The 16423-nt window shown below is 38.4% G+C and overlaps 1 protein-coding gene across 5 annotated transcripts in view; it reads left to right on the top strand.

Annotated features, from left to right (window-relative positions):
• ctnnd2a (catenin delta 2a) overlaps positions 1-16423 on the top strand; it is a 276192-nt gene that overhangs the window by 225250 nt on the left and 34519 nt on the right. For all 5 annotated transcript variants that reach the window (XM_089125770.1, XM_089125769.1, XM_089125768.1 and 2 more), the window contains 3 exons: positions 5127-5244; positions 7817-8002; positions 12981-13154. In XM_089125770.1, the coding sequence (XP_088981896.1) occupies positions 5127-5244; positions 7817-8002; positions 12981-13154 (478 nt within the window). The remainder of the gene's footprint in view (positions 1-5126; positions 5245-7816; positions 8003-12980; positions 13155-16423) is intronic.

Genomic DNA, 16423 nt, shown 5'->3' with positions numbered 1-16423 from the left:
AAGCCATCAAAACGATCAATGGGATGTTCCCCCGTGACATTAGCAGAGGGTCTGGCTTTCATTTTAAAATTAGTGTATAAACTTTATTGAGAAAAATTAGGAAGCTTGTTTCACTGCTCTGTGGCAGAGATTCATTTGAAATAACTCGAAATAAATTGAAAATCTGACTAAAAGCACAGCAGTTGTGTTTTCCGACATCTGGTTTGGGTAGTCGCTTGGTTATGAATTGTAAAGTCTCATCATTTATGTCTCCCGCATAACTGTTTTATTGCATAAAGGGGAGGCAAGCGTCGGGAGCCCTGCGCTCTTCTCAGCCTGATGTGCATTAGCATAACCTTTGATTAACTGTTTTCCCATATGGCCCTTGTGGTGCTTGGATGTTTAATTTCCCACACAAAAGGCTAAAATGAGCCTTCCATTAAGTGAGAACAGCATCGTTTCATGCCAAGAACTGAGCTTGATGTCCACGAGTAAAGCATTTTACCTCTTATTTACCTGAGAGGAACTCAGGTTGTTTTAATACAACTTTTTTTTATAACAGCAAGTCAAGTAGTGCCATTTTAAATCACATATAAAAGTGTAGAAAACTTTACAGATAAATGATCAAACCACTGGCATTTATTTTAAAGAAATATTGTAGATTTATATATAAATATTAATATAATTAAATTCATAATATTAATATGTATACATTTCTTGTTTGTGTGCGTGCGTGTGTGTGTAACAAATTGTATTATTCTATAAATTAATATGTGTGTATATGTATAATAATATATGAAGAGTTCAGATGCAAAAGCCTCTAAGTGCCATTTGAAATTTTCTTCTAGAATGATGATTTTTATCAAACTTGTATATTTAAGTTCAGTAATTTCACTTAAATAACAATTAATAGGTAATTATCATTGCCATTTAAGTGAAATTACTGAACTTAAGTATACAAGTTTGATAAAAATCATCATTAAAGAAGAAAATTTCAAATGGCATTTAGAGGCTTTTGCATATGAACTCTTCATATATTGGATGGATGGATGGATGGATGCACTCTAAAATGCTGGGTTGTTTTAACCCAACTTTGGGTCAAATATGGATAGATAGATAGATAGATAGATAGATAGATAGATAGATAGATAGATAGATAGATAGATAGATAGATAGATAGATAGATAGATAGATAGATAGATAGATAGATAGATAGATAGATAGATAGATAGATAGATTTTTCTAATTATGTGTGCAAAAATTGTGTGCTTTTGTGTGTTAATGTGTTTATATATAAAATGCACATATCTATTTATATTTCTTTACATTTATAGTTATATATGTCTTCTTCATTTTATAGGGAAATTTATTGGCGTTAGGATTTCATTATCTATTTTTATTAATTATATTATAGTCTAAAGTAATGTAAACAAATAAGATAATCGCTGAAGCTGAAAGTCTATGTGTGTTTACCCAAAACACTATTTACGCTGAATTAACCTAAATTGAGCACGGAAACTGTCCTTTATCTGTTTACAGGGGTGTTAGTTGATGTAACACCTCTGTGAGTGAGCCAAGCAGCCATGTTATTGGCCAATGCAAATAATCTCCATGTCTGTCACAGTCTGTCACTCTTAGGCAGCTTGCATTCAAATCTAAAATTGTGGCGTTCCATACTAATGCTATTTATGCAATACTCGGGTCACAGTAGGGTTAACATGTTCAGCACTGACTGACTTCATTTTTTCACATTATATGTTTGGTCTCTGGTTAAAATGTATTTCTTCAGTAGGAGTGATAGTGTCCTCATGCTCCAGTTGCCATTTTGGCTGTGATTTGACCCACACCAGCAATCACATGCTTTTCCCTCCATCTGTCAAATGCAGTGGATCAAAAGAAAAGGGTGACATGACTAATTAGAGTGTTTTTTTTTTCAGTCACAAGCACATTAATAATTGTCATTAATTGCCAAGAATGAAATACATAGGCAAAAAAAAAAAGAAAAAAAAGAGAAAGAATGGATATCAATAATCTCACATCCCCCAAGCCACCCAATCAAAGAGAGATGGACCTAGGCTAATACAGAAAGTCACAACATTACTTCAAGAGTTATGACTTTGTCTACCTAGGCTGTAATTCATATTAAAGATTTTCTGATGTACTACCATATTCAGGTTTCAATGACTAACCTCATAAACATCCAATGATTTAGCACGTGACTCAGTCCTCAGGGTGTCTGTTGTATTGAATTAGTAATTTCACCATTCAAATGAAACATGTAGGTTGCGACATGAGTGTTTCTGTAAGCCGTGCCTCCTCATATGACTTTTTGATGAAAACTTGCTCAACAAATTGGATGTAAAACCTATAGGTCTTAAATTCAAACGCTGGTGCTGTCAGGCCTGTTGAATATTTAATGATGCAATAAAGCAGGGCCATAAAGAAACTAAATAGATAAGTTTGTAATTCAAATGCTCCATATGCAGGCTAAATTATGTATTTCCAATGCCTTTTCAGTTTCATTCATCTATAATAGAGGTGGAGGCCAGGCTCTAATAAATGATACATAGCAATTGATTCGCTTCTGGTGAATATAGAAATGCAAATCCTATGAGTTGTTGACTTGTTTCTCATTATAGATGATGTGAGTGAAATTTATCATAACGAGTGGGCTGTATTCCCAAAAGCAGTTTCAAATGGTGTGTGTAGAAACACATGTGTCATATTCTTTTGGTCAGGCACACAAGGGAGTTTTTAACTAATATCGAACCATTTTCAGTACAATGATATGATGAGGAGTAGAGCGTTTAATGGAACTATGATTTGCTGTAATGGAGAGTTTAGTAGACATGCGGATGGAGTTTTAATGTCTGTTGTCTCATTTGTAGAGACATTGAATGCATTACACCAGGCACGATAAATATTAAATGTTTTTGTCTTAAACAGCTTTGACCATGACAATACATTTTGTTAGCTGTTTGGCCTCTAGTTTTGCTATGTCATGCTGAGTAATTGGGTTGTTAAATACGATTATTCTTCAGCATGCCCGCGATATTGAAAAGGTCACAGTTGGCAGATACAGTCTGGAAGAAGTCATAATCTAAGTTAAAAATATTGGGGTTGGTACGATTTTTAGCGATTGTTAGTTCTCTTTCAGTCGGTCACGTTCGATGTACGTCTCTGTTCCCTTCTTAAGGGAATGAGTTTACATACGTAATCAAAATGTTTTTTTTATTATTACTATTCCCCACTGGGAGTCCATGGAACTCTATTAACCGTAACTAGGAAAGTTATGAAAATTGGCACACTTGTCGTGATGGTAAAGAACATTAATCTGACCAACTTTGGGGTTTCTAGGACCAAGTCTATAGCACAACCACCAGTTCAAAAAACGTCTGAACCCTTTGATCTTGAAAAATGAAAGTTAGTACACCTGATTCCTCTCATCATGCTGATTACATTCAACATCTTACATTAATGCCTGGTTCAGATTACACGATTTTAGCCCGATTTTGTCACGATCCGTTTGACGTAGGGTGTCGTGGGGATTCGTAAACGACAACGGCGTCGGGACGGAAAATTCGATCGTATCTTCTCGTATAGTGTGTCATAGTGGGTGACAACCTACGTGGCATCTGCGATGCTTCACGACATTACGAAAAAAAGACTATCATGTTTAATTTTTTTAACAGTCGTCCATGACGGTTCCGTCACATGTATGAGGATGACTAATAGGAGCACTTACACAACTTTCAAAAATGGCGAAACGAAAGAGAGACGATGGTGCTAACGTTAAAACTAAAAGTAAAAATATATAAGAAAACAATATTTTACTTCAAGTTCTCTTTGGGATTGACAGCCCATACTGTCCTCTTCGAGCAATCCAGGAAACGTGTCCATTGTCGGGTTTTCTTTCTTTTTTTTACTTTTTCTGAACACAGGACAGCCAATACAACACTCACCGCTTCATCCATTGTTACGTTTGTTTCCGGAAGTCACTCGCTACTAGTTTCGCCTTCTCGATGACATCACGTGCGCCGTTAAAGACGGCATGCGATGACTGGTCAGGAAGCAACATGTAGTCTGACATGTGTCTTGTCCACGACACGACAAGATTTTAGGAGTCAAAATCGCGTAATCTGACAACATGACTATCGTAACAGACAAAAAAAATCGTGTAATCTGAACCAGGCATAAGACTCCACGCATTACAGTAGTGGTCATTTTGTACACTGAAAGAGTACACTTTTCAATTTTTCTACTTTTCCTCCTTCAAATTTGTTCCAATTCGTATGGAAATTGGCTCAGTTGTGCTGCTTAATATTTTCTTGTAAACTATGATACTTTTTTCAGGTAAAGTACCGAATGGTAGCAAAAATGTCCGAATTGTACATAAATTGTACATGGCTTATTATAAATAAGAAAATATGCATAGAAGCAAAAGTGGTAACACATTTTCCAAATGCATAGCACAAAAAAGTCATGTGACTACTGTATCAAGTCATGTGACTAATAGTTTATTGAGAGATGATTGGCTACTACCTCCCAGAATTGTCAACTGAATGTTGTCAATCCACCCACAATGAAATCTCATTGGTCCTCAATCATCTTTTAAACCACATTTTAAACATCAAATATGTTCGGATCAGCCAATCGGATGAGATTTGTCAAATTGGCAGCATTTTCACTTTCACTTTTTACTTGTAGCTGTTGTATCTGGTTAGAACAATGTGTTTGTGTTTGTACAATAAGCCTATTACATCCGTCCATATTCAACAGTGTACACCTGATTGATTTTTTTTTTAATACACAAACTAATAAGAATCATTATTGGATTATCCAATTGGAATGATGCCAATATTCTTTGTTTCTCTCACACTGTTAACAGTCAAATACCTAGCTGTATCAGTGTTTCTCACCCTGAAGACTAATATATTCATGTATTAATACATGTCAGAGGTGGGAGGTTTGGAGCGATTTGTTTGAATGTCTTGTGAAATGTGAGACATTTGCATTTTGTTTGTCACAGTGGTACGATATAAAGTGGGTTCTATCCCCGGAGGGAATCTGCACCCGTGTGATTGAATCTCCCGGATTTAATGCACTCATCACTGACCTGTGTTTCCTTCTCTCTCTCTCTCTCCCAGGAATGTGAGTTCAGCAGGAGAGGAGGCTCGGAGGCGGATGAGAGAGTGTGAGGGTCTGACTGACACGCTGCTTTTCGTCATCCAGACTTCTCTCGGAAGCAGTGAGATTGATAGCAAGGTACACTTTCCTCTCGGGATCTGTCCATCTCTCCCTGTGTTATAAAGGCAGGCAACATGTTGTAAAAGTTTTTATGTGTGGACTGTGTACCGGTGCGTGGAATGCTCTGTAACAAATAAACAGCTCTGTGGTTGGCTGCTCTCTGAAGGTTGCGAATGCCCGCTCTTCTAAATGGCGTTCTTTAATCATGATTTAACTGGCAGCCCTTCGTCAGGCCCAGCGCGCTAATAGAAGAGCGGAGGGGATGCATCTGTCCTAATGAGAATTGAAGAGCAGAGGGTGTGAATGTTGGAGTGTGATACAGTTTTTTCCCTCTGGTCATTTTCAGACTTTCCCACAATTCTCGCTGTCTAAATCCCCCTGTGGCGCGCTCTCAACCGCCGCTTTTCACAGTTTCCAAATGCACAGCACTTGTGAGAACTCTTCAGCTTTTATAGCCTGTATGTGGAGGATTTTGAGGGTTAAATAAACAATTCTGCCGAAAATGTAAAATAATTTGTCTCACTTTCATGTCATTCCAAATCTATATGACTTTATTTTTTATATATTTAGATATTTTGAAAGCTAGTGAATAGGCTATAGCCAGTTGGCACGCTTTTTTATCTCATTTTTTTTCCCAATCACATATTTTAGTAATAATTAAATGAGGTATACAGTAATTCGTAAGCTTAAACTCAAAAATCATCCCGTTTTGAAATCACATTGCAGTTTTGCGCAATTAAAGTAATTTAAATTGTGCTAGTGTTTAAGCGAATGCTTAACATACAGCTGAATGCACAGCCTTTTAAAGTATACTCGGTTTGCTGCTTGACACATGTGCACTAGAAAGTTTCATCTTGTTCTGTGTCTGCTCTGCGCTTTTTCTTTCCGGATGTTATGAGTGTTAAAAATGTCTTTGTACTTAAACTAGAGTTGTGGTATTTCTTATCCTCCTTGCACAAGTGAGTCTATGCAGACGACTGTTGATGTCGCCATCTCCAGTAGTTAGTTTTTAGTTCGATCTCATCCAATTATTTTTTCGACTGTGAAGCAACAGTCAGAATTTGAGCGAATGCGCTGATGATGAAATTTACATCACCCTTGAGTAATCTGATCTGTTTTGTGCTAAGCATAGAAATCATGTATAATGGGCTTGGCCATTTGTCCCCATTTTACTGTGACTTTTGTATTTTCTCTAAAATTAAAAATACTAAATCTGTAACACTTCCTGTAAACGCACATCCAACCTATGGTGACCTGTTTTCTTCTTCTTTATGCCCGTTTAGCTCCTTTTATAGCACTAAGCACCCTTTTTCATCCATTAACATCAACCATTTCACTGAACACTTTGGCTTTAAAAAAGGTCAATCACCCTAATCCCTCCTATTTCTTTGTGAAGTGATTTGGAGCTGTTTTCACCAGGTGTTGGCCCAGCAGAGCTGTAATTGCTGAAAGCATGCCACCCGTGGTCTCAATGTGCTGTTAACCCTGTGGTTGGTCAAGCTCTCTCCTGTTGACTTTTGCATTTAAAATGAGGACTTTCTGAATCGCTGCCAGTAAGAGAGATGGTGTTGCCCCAAATGTCGCCATGTCGCCAAAATTCATTCTGTCGCACATTTCTAGGGAAATCTCAGCAGAACTTGTTTCATTTTCCTCAAACACCAACGGAGAAAGCAAAGCCAGCCCTGTCTGGCACAGAGAAGGGCTTTTGAGAGTCAATACGTATCCTTACGTCTGAAATGCCAGTGCATAATTCTCAGAGCATTTCTCTGATTACAGTCATTATTTTTGTTTGTGAAGGGAATAGTCCTCCTCATTTCATGATGGGGGAAAAGGAAAAAACATGGAGATTGTGAAAAACACTCGTTTTTCATCATCATTTTGCAAGCATTTATTTTCTATTTTGTGCTGTCAAGCATTGTGCCTGCTCTGCTGTGTCTCCTTGTAATACCCTGTTAAATGGAGTGTGAGCCGATGGATTTGGCTGGTCATTTTTCCCCATCTGCGGGTATATCCTTTAATCACATTTAAATGGGAGACCGTGTCAGACGTATAATTAAGTACTTTCATATACTTAGTGCCAATGCAGCCTATACTCCCAGCCAGCACTAAGAAAGATGAGACAGAGGAAATAAGGAAGTAAGACGAAGTGAAAGAGAGACATAGACAGAGGAAATAGAAGAAGGTCTTGAAATAGAAGCTAGGTTTTAAACACAGTTGGACATACATGTAACCTTGTTGTCTTTGGCAAGCCCTAGGAATATCAGTGTTTTCTCAAAGTCAATCACCTAACAGTAAAGACATTTTTAATAACTGGATGACAAGCAATATTCCGAAAGTAAATAACTGACACACTTGCTATAACGGCTGCTTTTGTTCCTCTTGTTATTCGTTATTCAGCTAAACGGCAAAACAAGTAGTGCATGTAGAGTGTTGTGTGTGAGAGTGAACAAATGTGTGTGTGCTCCTGTCTTCTGTCCAGCAGGGGTTGAATAGATGAAGTTTGGCCCCTCTAGCCAGATGGGCTCTATCAAGAGCTCAGTGAAGCTAGACTAATACCTGCCCAATATCTGTCTCTCTCTTTCTCCGTCAGACCATAGAAAACTGTGTATGCATTTTGAGGAACCTCTCGTATCGGCTTGCGGCTGAAACGTCTCAGGGACAGCAGATGGGGACGGATGAGCTGGACGGCCTCCTGTGTAGCGACGCAGGTGGAAAGGACGGAGAGACCTCAGGCTGCTGGGGAAAGAAGAAAAAGAAGAAGTCGTCTCAGGACCAGGTGGGCCGGTTAAGTGCTGCATTTACAGGCATTTGTAGCTGTGATGTGACCCTTACACATGCTAACAATAACTCGAACACATTTGCTTGGGAATCAAGGTTCAAAGTAACATGAACGAGGATCTTTAAAGTGGGAGTGATTTCAATGTTAAGTCAATGAAAAGACACGTCACACACGTGAATGAGTCTTGCGCGAATTGAGCGCCCGCCGCGTTAAGCGCGAATGATTTAGTTATTTAGTTTGACGTGAATTCGAGCCTGCTGCCCGAGTTGAAAAATCTGAACTTTGGAGTCAATTCGCGCCGCGTTAACCAATCAGGAGCCTAGCTGCTTGCTCTCGTGGTAAAGTATCGGGATTCAATCATTTTTGTAAGATGACTAAATGCCTAGTGTGGTTCTAATGCACAACAAAGCAAATATTTTATGACTTAAAACTTTATTTCAATATATGAGACATGTTCATTTTGTATTGAATGTTATTTATTCCATATCTACTGTAGATTATATGAAATTTTATTATAATGTAAAGACAACCAACATACATGTGCATAAGTTCGTGTCTGGACGCGAGAGAGAAAAAAATCACACGACAGGTTATAACTTTTGTAGGCTGGCTCTATTTATCATCAAAACAAAAATAAATGACATATTAGGTGGATGAGGGCGAGGGTGATCCTCGCTCCGATGCGGGACAACAGGTCATCAAACTGGGCGCGACAGGCGGAAATACCGCTGACAGTGGCCGTCATCCAGGCGCAGCTCCTGGAGCGAGCAAATGGTGAAACTCGCCAAACGGTCTGGTGGACACAAATTCGGCGACGATTATCCCCAATCATCAGCAAATACAGAGCGGTGACTCTCTCAATGAATGCTTGATCAACATAAAAAAGATGGCCGCCAACGGGTTTCGATTCTGACGCACGTAAATTTCGCTTCAAACTTTTGTTTTTACACGCATCAATTTCGCTTTTGACGCGCAAATGGATTCAAAGTGTTCAAGCGTATAACTAGACGTGGTAGGTGCGAATTTGACGCGCTATTCGTGTCCAGTGTGAACACACAGTAACAAGACCTTGGAACAATCAAACTAATCAACAGGACAAATTACAACGAACTACAAACATGGCACTAGAAACAGGAAATACAACAAAAGTCCTTACAAGACACGGGGAACATATAACAGACTAGAGATAGTAGCTTTATTTCACAGTAAAATGCTTTTTCTGCTGAACCGAGCATAAATTAGACTAAAATAGGAATAACACAATTAACATTTTGGACATACACCCCTCGTCACCTCAGAATAATCCTAATTTATGTTTCAGTGAGTTCCCCAAATTACAGATTTACACGGCAGCCTTTTATCAATTATTTCCTTTCCAAACGTAACCCTCACCGCCTACACAGAAACACACCGTCAGACAGTGAGTTTCCCCAGGGAAGCGCTCTACGGCTGATAAATCACACTGTTTGTGGGCGTCAGACTAAAGGGAGGAGGGAAAAAAAACAAGCTTTTTACAGGCAGCTCCTCCATAGCAGAGGAATCTCTTCATTAATCTCACGCAAGAAAAAGCCAGCCGGGATCCTCCATGCAGACGTGGAGGTGGGAGAGCAGTTGTGTAACACAACTCCCTCTGGAGATGTCCCGATCCAGAGGAGCCATAAAGCTAATAGCCAGTGATATACTGTAGCCACTGATATAATCCTCTATAACTTTGATACTAGCTAAAAGAAGACCTGCGTTTGCTGCAAGAAAGAGATGTCCATCACAACACTCTCCAGTCTCTAACAAGAAGCAGGGAACATTTTTATGCAGTCAGATTCGAATAATACATCAAAGCTATTGCTCTGTTGAGATTATGAGCGCATATACTGTTTTATTAAACATAGTTCGGGGATATTTTGCATTTTCTTTTGCAGTTAAATATTTTTCCCTCATTCATCGCCTCGAACACCCGTACATAAGTTTGCAGATCTGTTTTAGGATTCAGTCAGATGTGTCTCCTTCAGTCAGATCACAGAAATGAAGGAGATGCAACAAGGATCTATACCTGTTGTCCTGTAAAAAGAGGGCCGTTTCTCCCCATTACCTAAGGTGCCCTCTCGTATCATGTGCCGGAACTTTTCCTCAGCCGAGACGTTTTGAAAGAGGACACCTGAGCCTCCGGGCAACAGAAGGCTAATGTACTCTGTTGAATCATTTATCACTAAATGGCAGTGAGGTAGCCCAGGAAACCAGAGCGTGCCGCCACGGCACTGTTGGGGCAGGGCAGTGTTTAGCGGAGCTAATTGACTGAGAGGAGAGAGTATGTAAACCAGACCAATTTCAACCCACCGAGCACTGATACCCTTCTTTGAGTTTACGCTGAGAAATGGTGCATGGAGTGCTCATTACTCTCGAAGATCGCTGACAAGGAAAGGGCAAGAGAAAGTTTTTTGACAATTTCAGATGCGGTTTTACGCTCTGATAGTTCAGAGGAAGCATTAGGATCACATTGTCATTTTTAGATTCATCTTCACTCTCGTTTTGTGCTTAAAGACAAGCATTTGAGCAGATTTGACTCATTCCAAAAAGAGACAAATCAATCTAGATTTGTACATTTGCTGGATAAAATATTAGTGGTGCACACCAGAGTTTAGAGGCTTAAAGGGATACTCCATTTTTTTTTTAAATAGGCTCATTTTACAACTCCCTCAGAGTTAAACAGTTGAGTTTTACCGTTTTTGAATCAATTCAGCTGATTTTCTGATATTTAGAAAAATATCAGTAACCAGACCATTTCTGGTCTCATTGACTACCATAGTTGGAAAAAATATATAGAGACCAGAAACTGTCTGGTTACAGTCTGGTATCAGAAAATCGACTGAATGCATTCGAAAACGGTAAAACTCAACTGTTTAACTCTGAGGCAGTTGTAAAATTAGCCTATATCCAAAAAAGTGGAGTATCCCTTTGAAATGTGCAATAAATATGGATGTGCGAGATGATGTATCAGAGAAGTTCTTAGAAATGTAATCTTTGTTGTTTAAAGAATCACATACATTTTTGTAATTTCATAAATATGAACATTATTTTCAATGGAAAAGTGGTCAGATATGTACATTTTCCTTGACAAGTGGTCAAATGCAGAGCCATCTAATAATAAGATATTGGTAACACTTTATTTTAGTGTTCGTTACACATGATGCATGTTGTAGTTACTATAGTAATAACTATATATTATGCATCATTATGGGCAATTAACCTTAAACCAAACATTTATCCTAACCCTATAGTAAATGCATGTAGTTAATTAATATTACTCTGTATTTAAATGTATAATTACACTGTAAGGACACCTTATAACGAAGAGTAGATGTTTACAAAAATATCATGATTTAGTTTATCGTCATTTTTATTCAATTTAATGTCCTGCTTTCAGAAATGTAAGTGTGTGTGGAGTATTGTACTGTAAGAAGCATCAGATTACTTTGGGGGACCCGACACATCACACTTCGCACACTGATTATAATGGCCTCTATTGGCTTTTGTCACATGCTTTGCACCGCTCACTTCCGGTGTAGACACGGTGTAAGGCTAAATGTTGCACTCACTGTTTGCATATAGTGAAACCACAGATTAATCCAAATCTCCTCTCCGCTTCTTTGCGTTCAGCGTATGGAAAGCAGGAGCCTCACAGGGGCTTCTCCACCCTCCAGCAGTTGATTGAACAACAGAGGGGAGATGAAAACAGACTCATTAATAATGAAGGGAGAGTGAGGCTGAGTGCCAGAGCTAGTTTGAGATGCTGAGGTTTTTCACAAGTTGCTCTGCCTGAAAGTAGGTCAGCCTGTGAGACCAGCACTTTTCAAACTGACTCACCCACACGCCTCAGCGTCAGCCGAACACTGGCTTACAGCTCGTCTTTCCTGCCCGGGTCTGTGTTTATTCAGGCCCAGATTTGTCAAGAGATCTGGGTTTGTGTGTGTGTGTGTGTGCCACGGGGTTACAGTCGACTTTTGTCCTGAACAGAATGACAGTGATTTTATCTCCGGAGTTCACCAGGTCGCTGTACTGTTGGTCGGATGCCGTGATGTTATTGGTGGAAAACTCTGTTATCAAAAGATAAATAAGTAAAAGTGAAAAATGTTTGTGTCAGCTCTGAAGCTGTTTGTACTGTAATAGAAAACGCAGCAGTGTATAATACATCATATCATGATGAAGAGAAACAATTATTCATACATGAATGCAAACAATTTCTGATATGGTTATCCTTATATATTTTTATTATTATTATATAGATAGATATACACTACTGTTAAAAAATGTTTGGTCTCATTAAAATTTAAGAAACATACTTTTATTCAGCAGAGGTGTTAAATTAATCAAATGTGACTAAAGATTTTTATTCAAATAAATTGCATACAAATAAATGTTTTGAAATTTCTATTCATCAAAGAATCCTGGGGAAGAAATGGTTTCCACATAAATATTAAGTGGAAAAAACATGTTTTAATAATAATAATTGTTTATTCAGCACCATATTACAATGATTTCTGAAGGATCATTTGACACTGAAGACTGGAGTAATGATGCTGAAAATTCTGTTTTCTTATCAAAGGAATAAATTAGATTTTAAAATACATTCAAATAGAAAAGTTATTCAATTCTAAAATATTTTTGTGTGTCCTAAACAAATAAATGCAACCATGGTGAATTTAGAAGACTTCTTTCAAAAACTTTTTCAAAAACGTACCGAACCGACCCCAAAATTTTGAACATTAGCGTATATATATTCATACAGAACAGTAAAAGCCTCACAGTAACTTCTCAGTCAGATCACATGCTCTTCTCTGATTTCTCATTGGTAGTCGAATAGCTGCTCGCTGCAGATTTATGTCAGTGTGAACACCCCTTTTAAATGTAAATAGTGAGGGATTTATGTGTGTCTTCCCATCTGACTTTGTTGTTTTTCATGTCACACTCGTTGTTTCTGTAGTGGGATGGTGTGGGACCGCTGCCGGATACTGCAGATCCCCCCAAGGGTATTCAGATGCTGTGGCATCCGTCGATAGTAAAGCCCTACCTCACCCTCCTGTCCGAGTGTTCCAACCCAGACACGCTGGAGGGGGCCGCCGGGGCGCTGCAGAACCTGGCTGCCGGGAGTTGGAAGGTAAGCTCTTGGCTCGGTATCCAACGCATATTGCAGTTTAAGATACAAATAAATTAACTGAAATTCATGTGTCAACATTCATCATTGGTGATGAACTGTTTGAAATATATGACCATTTAGGCCAATTTATTGATTGGTACAGATACCTGCATCTGCATCGTCCAATTTATTTATTTTTATTCTTAGTTATTGGTATCTTTCTGAGTGGAAGCCATTGTTTACGTGGCGTTAGGGGTCATTAAAAATATTTTTAAAAGGATTCAATGCTTTAAAAAAAATAAAATGCAAGCAAATGTAAACTGGTTGGGGGTATTTAAATAATTTCAAATAATATTTATTTATATTTGTATATATTTTATTTATTTATATTTTTGTATTGATAGCATTATGGGTCTTTAGAAATATTTAAAAAACTTTAAAATATTTTTAAAAAATAGATTAAAACATTTATATATTTTTTTATGGCTCTGAGTATTGTACAATTCATAGCAACATGCAAAGAACCACTCAAAACACTTATTCTCGCTGCTGTCAGAATCTACATTTATTGAACAGTGTGACAAAAAATGGTGCAATATTGCTTTTTTCCTGATCTGAAAGTTGTTGCTTACATCAGATGTTTAAACCAGCACCAATCTCCCTCTTGGCTTCCGCTTCTCTCTTTGTTCTCACATCCTTTTTACCGTCTCTCAGCGACAAAAGCTTGTTTTACCTCTGTTGCTCGAGAGCTCTAATCCACCAGATGTGCTCTGCAAGATCAATACTCTTAGATGGAGACAGATGCAATTGGATTGGTTTTGAAGTCTCATAACAGGTTTAGACCCCCTTCGAGAAGTTAAATGAAAGTGACGTCCCTATGACCCCTCTCTTTACACCTACAGGGCATCAGGTTGCATACGTGTTTGTTGTCGGGTTGAGTTTGTAGGAGAGACAAAGGGATAAGCAACAGGGAGAGGAAGAGACAGAGTCTGTCTGCCCATTTTGTCCGGTTCACAAAAATTGCTTCTCTGTTTGTTCATCTAGAAGAGCTGACATTGAGCCCTGGTTTAATATGTGAACTAAGCTCTCTGTTTATGTTTTCAAAGTTCATTTTGGACAGTGGGATTAATAAATCCCACGCCGGGAGTTCTAGGAAATGGAATCAAAGCCCTTAACTTAAGACGGATATAAAACATTAAAAAAAAAAACCACTTGTGAAGAATGCTTTGTCGTCAAGAACACATTTTCAAGGATATTTATTTAATTGAATTACTTTAAGCACCGATACAAGTTGATTTGAACTAAATGACAGATATACATATCCACATAGCAATATTTCTATTCTGTTCTTTTCCTAAATCTAGTAAACTACCTCTGTGATATATTCAATACAATCTCAGGCATCTGGCTTCCAGCACACCACAGAAATTAAACCGATTGCTTGTTAGACACCATGTTAGGCAGCATCCTAACTGCAAATGAATCTTACAAGTGATTGATTTGAAACACTCTACATGTGCAGCAACTCAAGTAAAGAGGGCAAGAGCCTCGACTAACTAATTAGCTTGCTGCTAGTCTAACACTTTGGAGGTAACAGCACTATTGTTTTCAACATTGATAATAGTATGAAAGCTCCTTGAAAATGTAATCACAGATATAAATTACATTTTAAAATACACTGACTGTTTGTATTTAAATAGGCCAATGCTTGGGAGTCTGTGACTGAATCATTATTGCACTGATTATTGTTTCTAGCGTGTTATGTTTGGCAACAGTTCTTCAAACTCGAATTAATGGAATCCCAGATAGCAAACTGACATTGAATCAACGTGGAAACAACGTCTCTCATGACATTGAAACAACGTTGATTTTGCTCATCGAATTAACGTTGAACCAACGTCAGACGCGGCATTCTTCAAAGCTAAATGAAAATCGAAAATTGGTTTGCTTTCATAACGTTGAAACAACGCGTTGATTTCAAGTTGATTTTCCGTTAGTTTTGAAAGAATGACGCGTCTGACGTTGGTTCAACGTTAATTCGATGAGCAAAACAATGTCAGATCAACGTTGTTTCGATGTCATATTTCCACGTTGATTCAATGTCAGTTTGCTATCTGGGATGTGTTGCTTTTCATTACTTAAACAACCATGTACGAAGACACATCATGGCCATATTCCAGGATGACAATGTCAAGATTCATCAGGCTCAAACAGTGAAAGAATTGTTGGGAGTAAGCATGAAGAATCATTTTCACTCATGAATTGGCACCTCTGAGTCCAGACTTTAAATTTGTTGGAAGTCTTTGGAGTTTGCTTGGGTAGACATTACTGACAGCCCGTTCTCATCCCAAGGCGTCATCTAACTGACGCTTTTGACCATGCTTCAACATCCGACGCTTTAGGCACCCTTTAGCGTCAGTTAGATGATGCTATCCTAGTGGTCTAACCCTACCCCAGACCTAAACCTACCCGCGTCATCTAACTGACGCTAAAGGTAAAACGCCAGTTACTGCAGATGACGCCCTAGGATAGCTAACTGACGCTAAAGGGTGCCTAAAGCGTCGGATGTTGAAGCATGGTCAAAAGTGTCAGTTAGATGATGCCTTGGGATGAGAATTTGTTGTTTTGAGTGCTTTACTCTTGGATTGTCCAAAAAAATGATACACCTCTTGATGGAAATGAATGTTGTGATTGTTATCTCCATCAAGAAATGGTCTCTCTGGGTCTCCATCGATTAGGGTTAAAAGAACTGTAACCAAACATATAACATGATAGAAACATAATAATCACTGCAATAATGGTCCAATAAAAGACTCTTAAAGTCACCCTGCGATGAAAATCAAGATTTTAATGTTGTTTATATATGTGGTGTTTTTAAAATGCATAAAGACAAACCATGTTAAAATTCACAAGTCAACACCATTGCTGAGTATTTTCTCCTTTAAAACTGCAGTAAACCAAAGACAGTCTCAAAAAAACGTGGTTTGAAATCGTTGGTGTTTCTGACGTCACAAACTACCTTGTAACCAATCACGTTAATTGGACTTTTGTAGCCTGGGAAGAACAAGACAACTTTCCTAGCAAATTTAGATTTGCTCTGAAAGTTAGTCTGGCAAAGAGATCATTCAAGCCCATTTCCAATCCATCGAAATCGCGAGACCAATCAGAAACGTTGGGGCGGGCTTTACACGATGACGACAGCGCTGGGATTTAGAAGAAGATTTTGTAGCCTACATTATAAAGATGGATGCCGCCGTCGAACATCACTCGTTGGAATCAGCTATCGCGTC

The sequence above is a fragment of the Pimephales promelas genome, chromosome 22 (genome assembly GCF_988280905.1).
Source record: "Pimephales promelas chromosome 22, fPimPro1.hap1.1, whole genome shotgun sequence".
NCBI lineage: Eukaryota > Metazoa > Chordata > Actinopteri > Cypriniformes > Leuciscidae > Pimephales > Pimephales promelas.
Note: the sequence above shows the minus strand (reverse complement) of the source record. Positions and strands in the feature narration are given on the sequence as shown.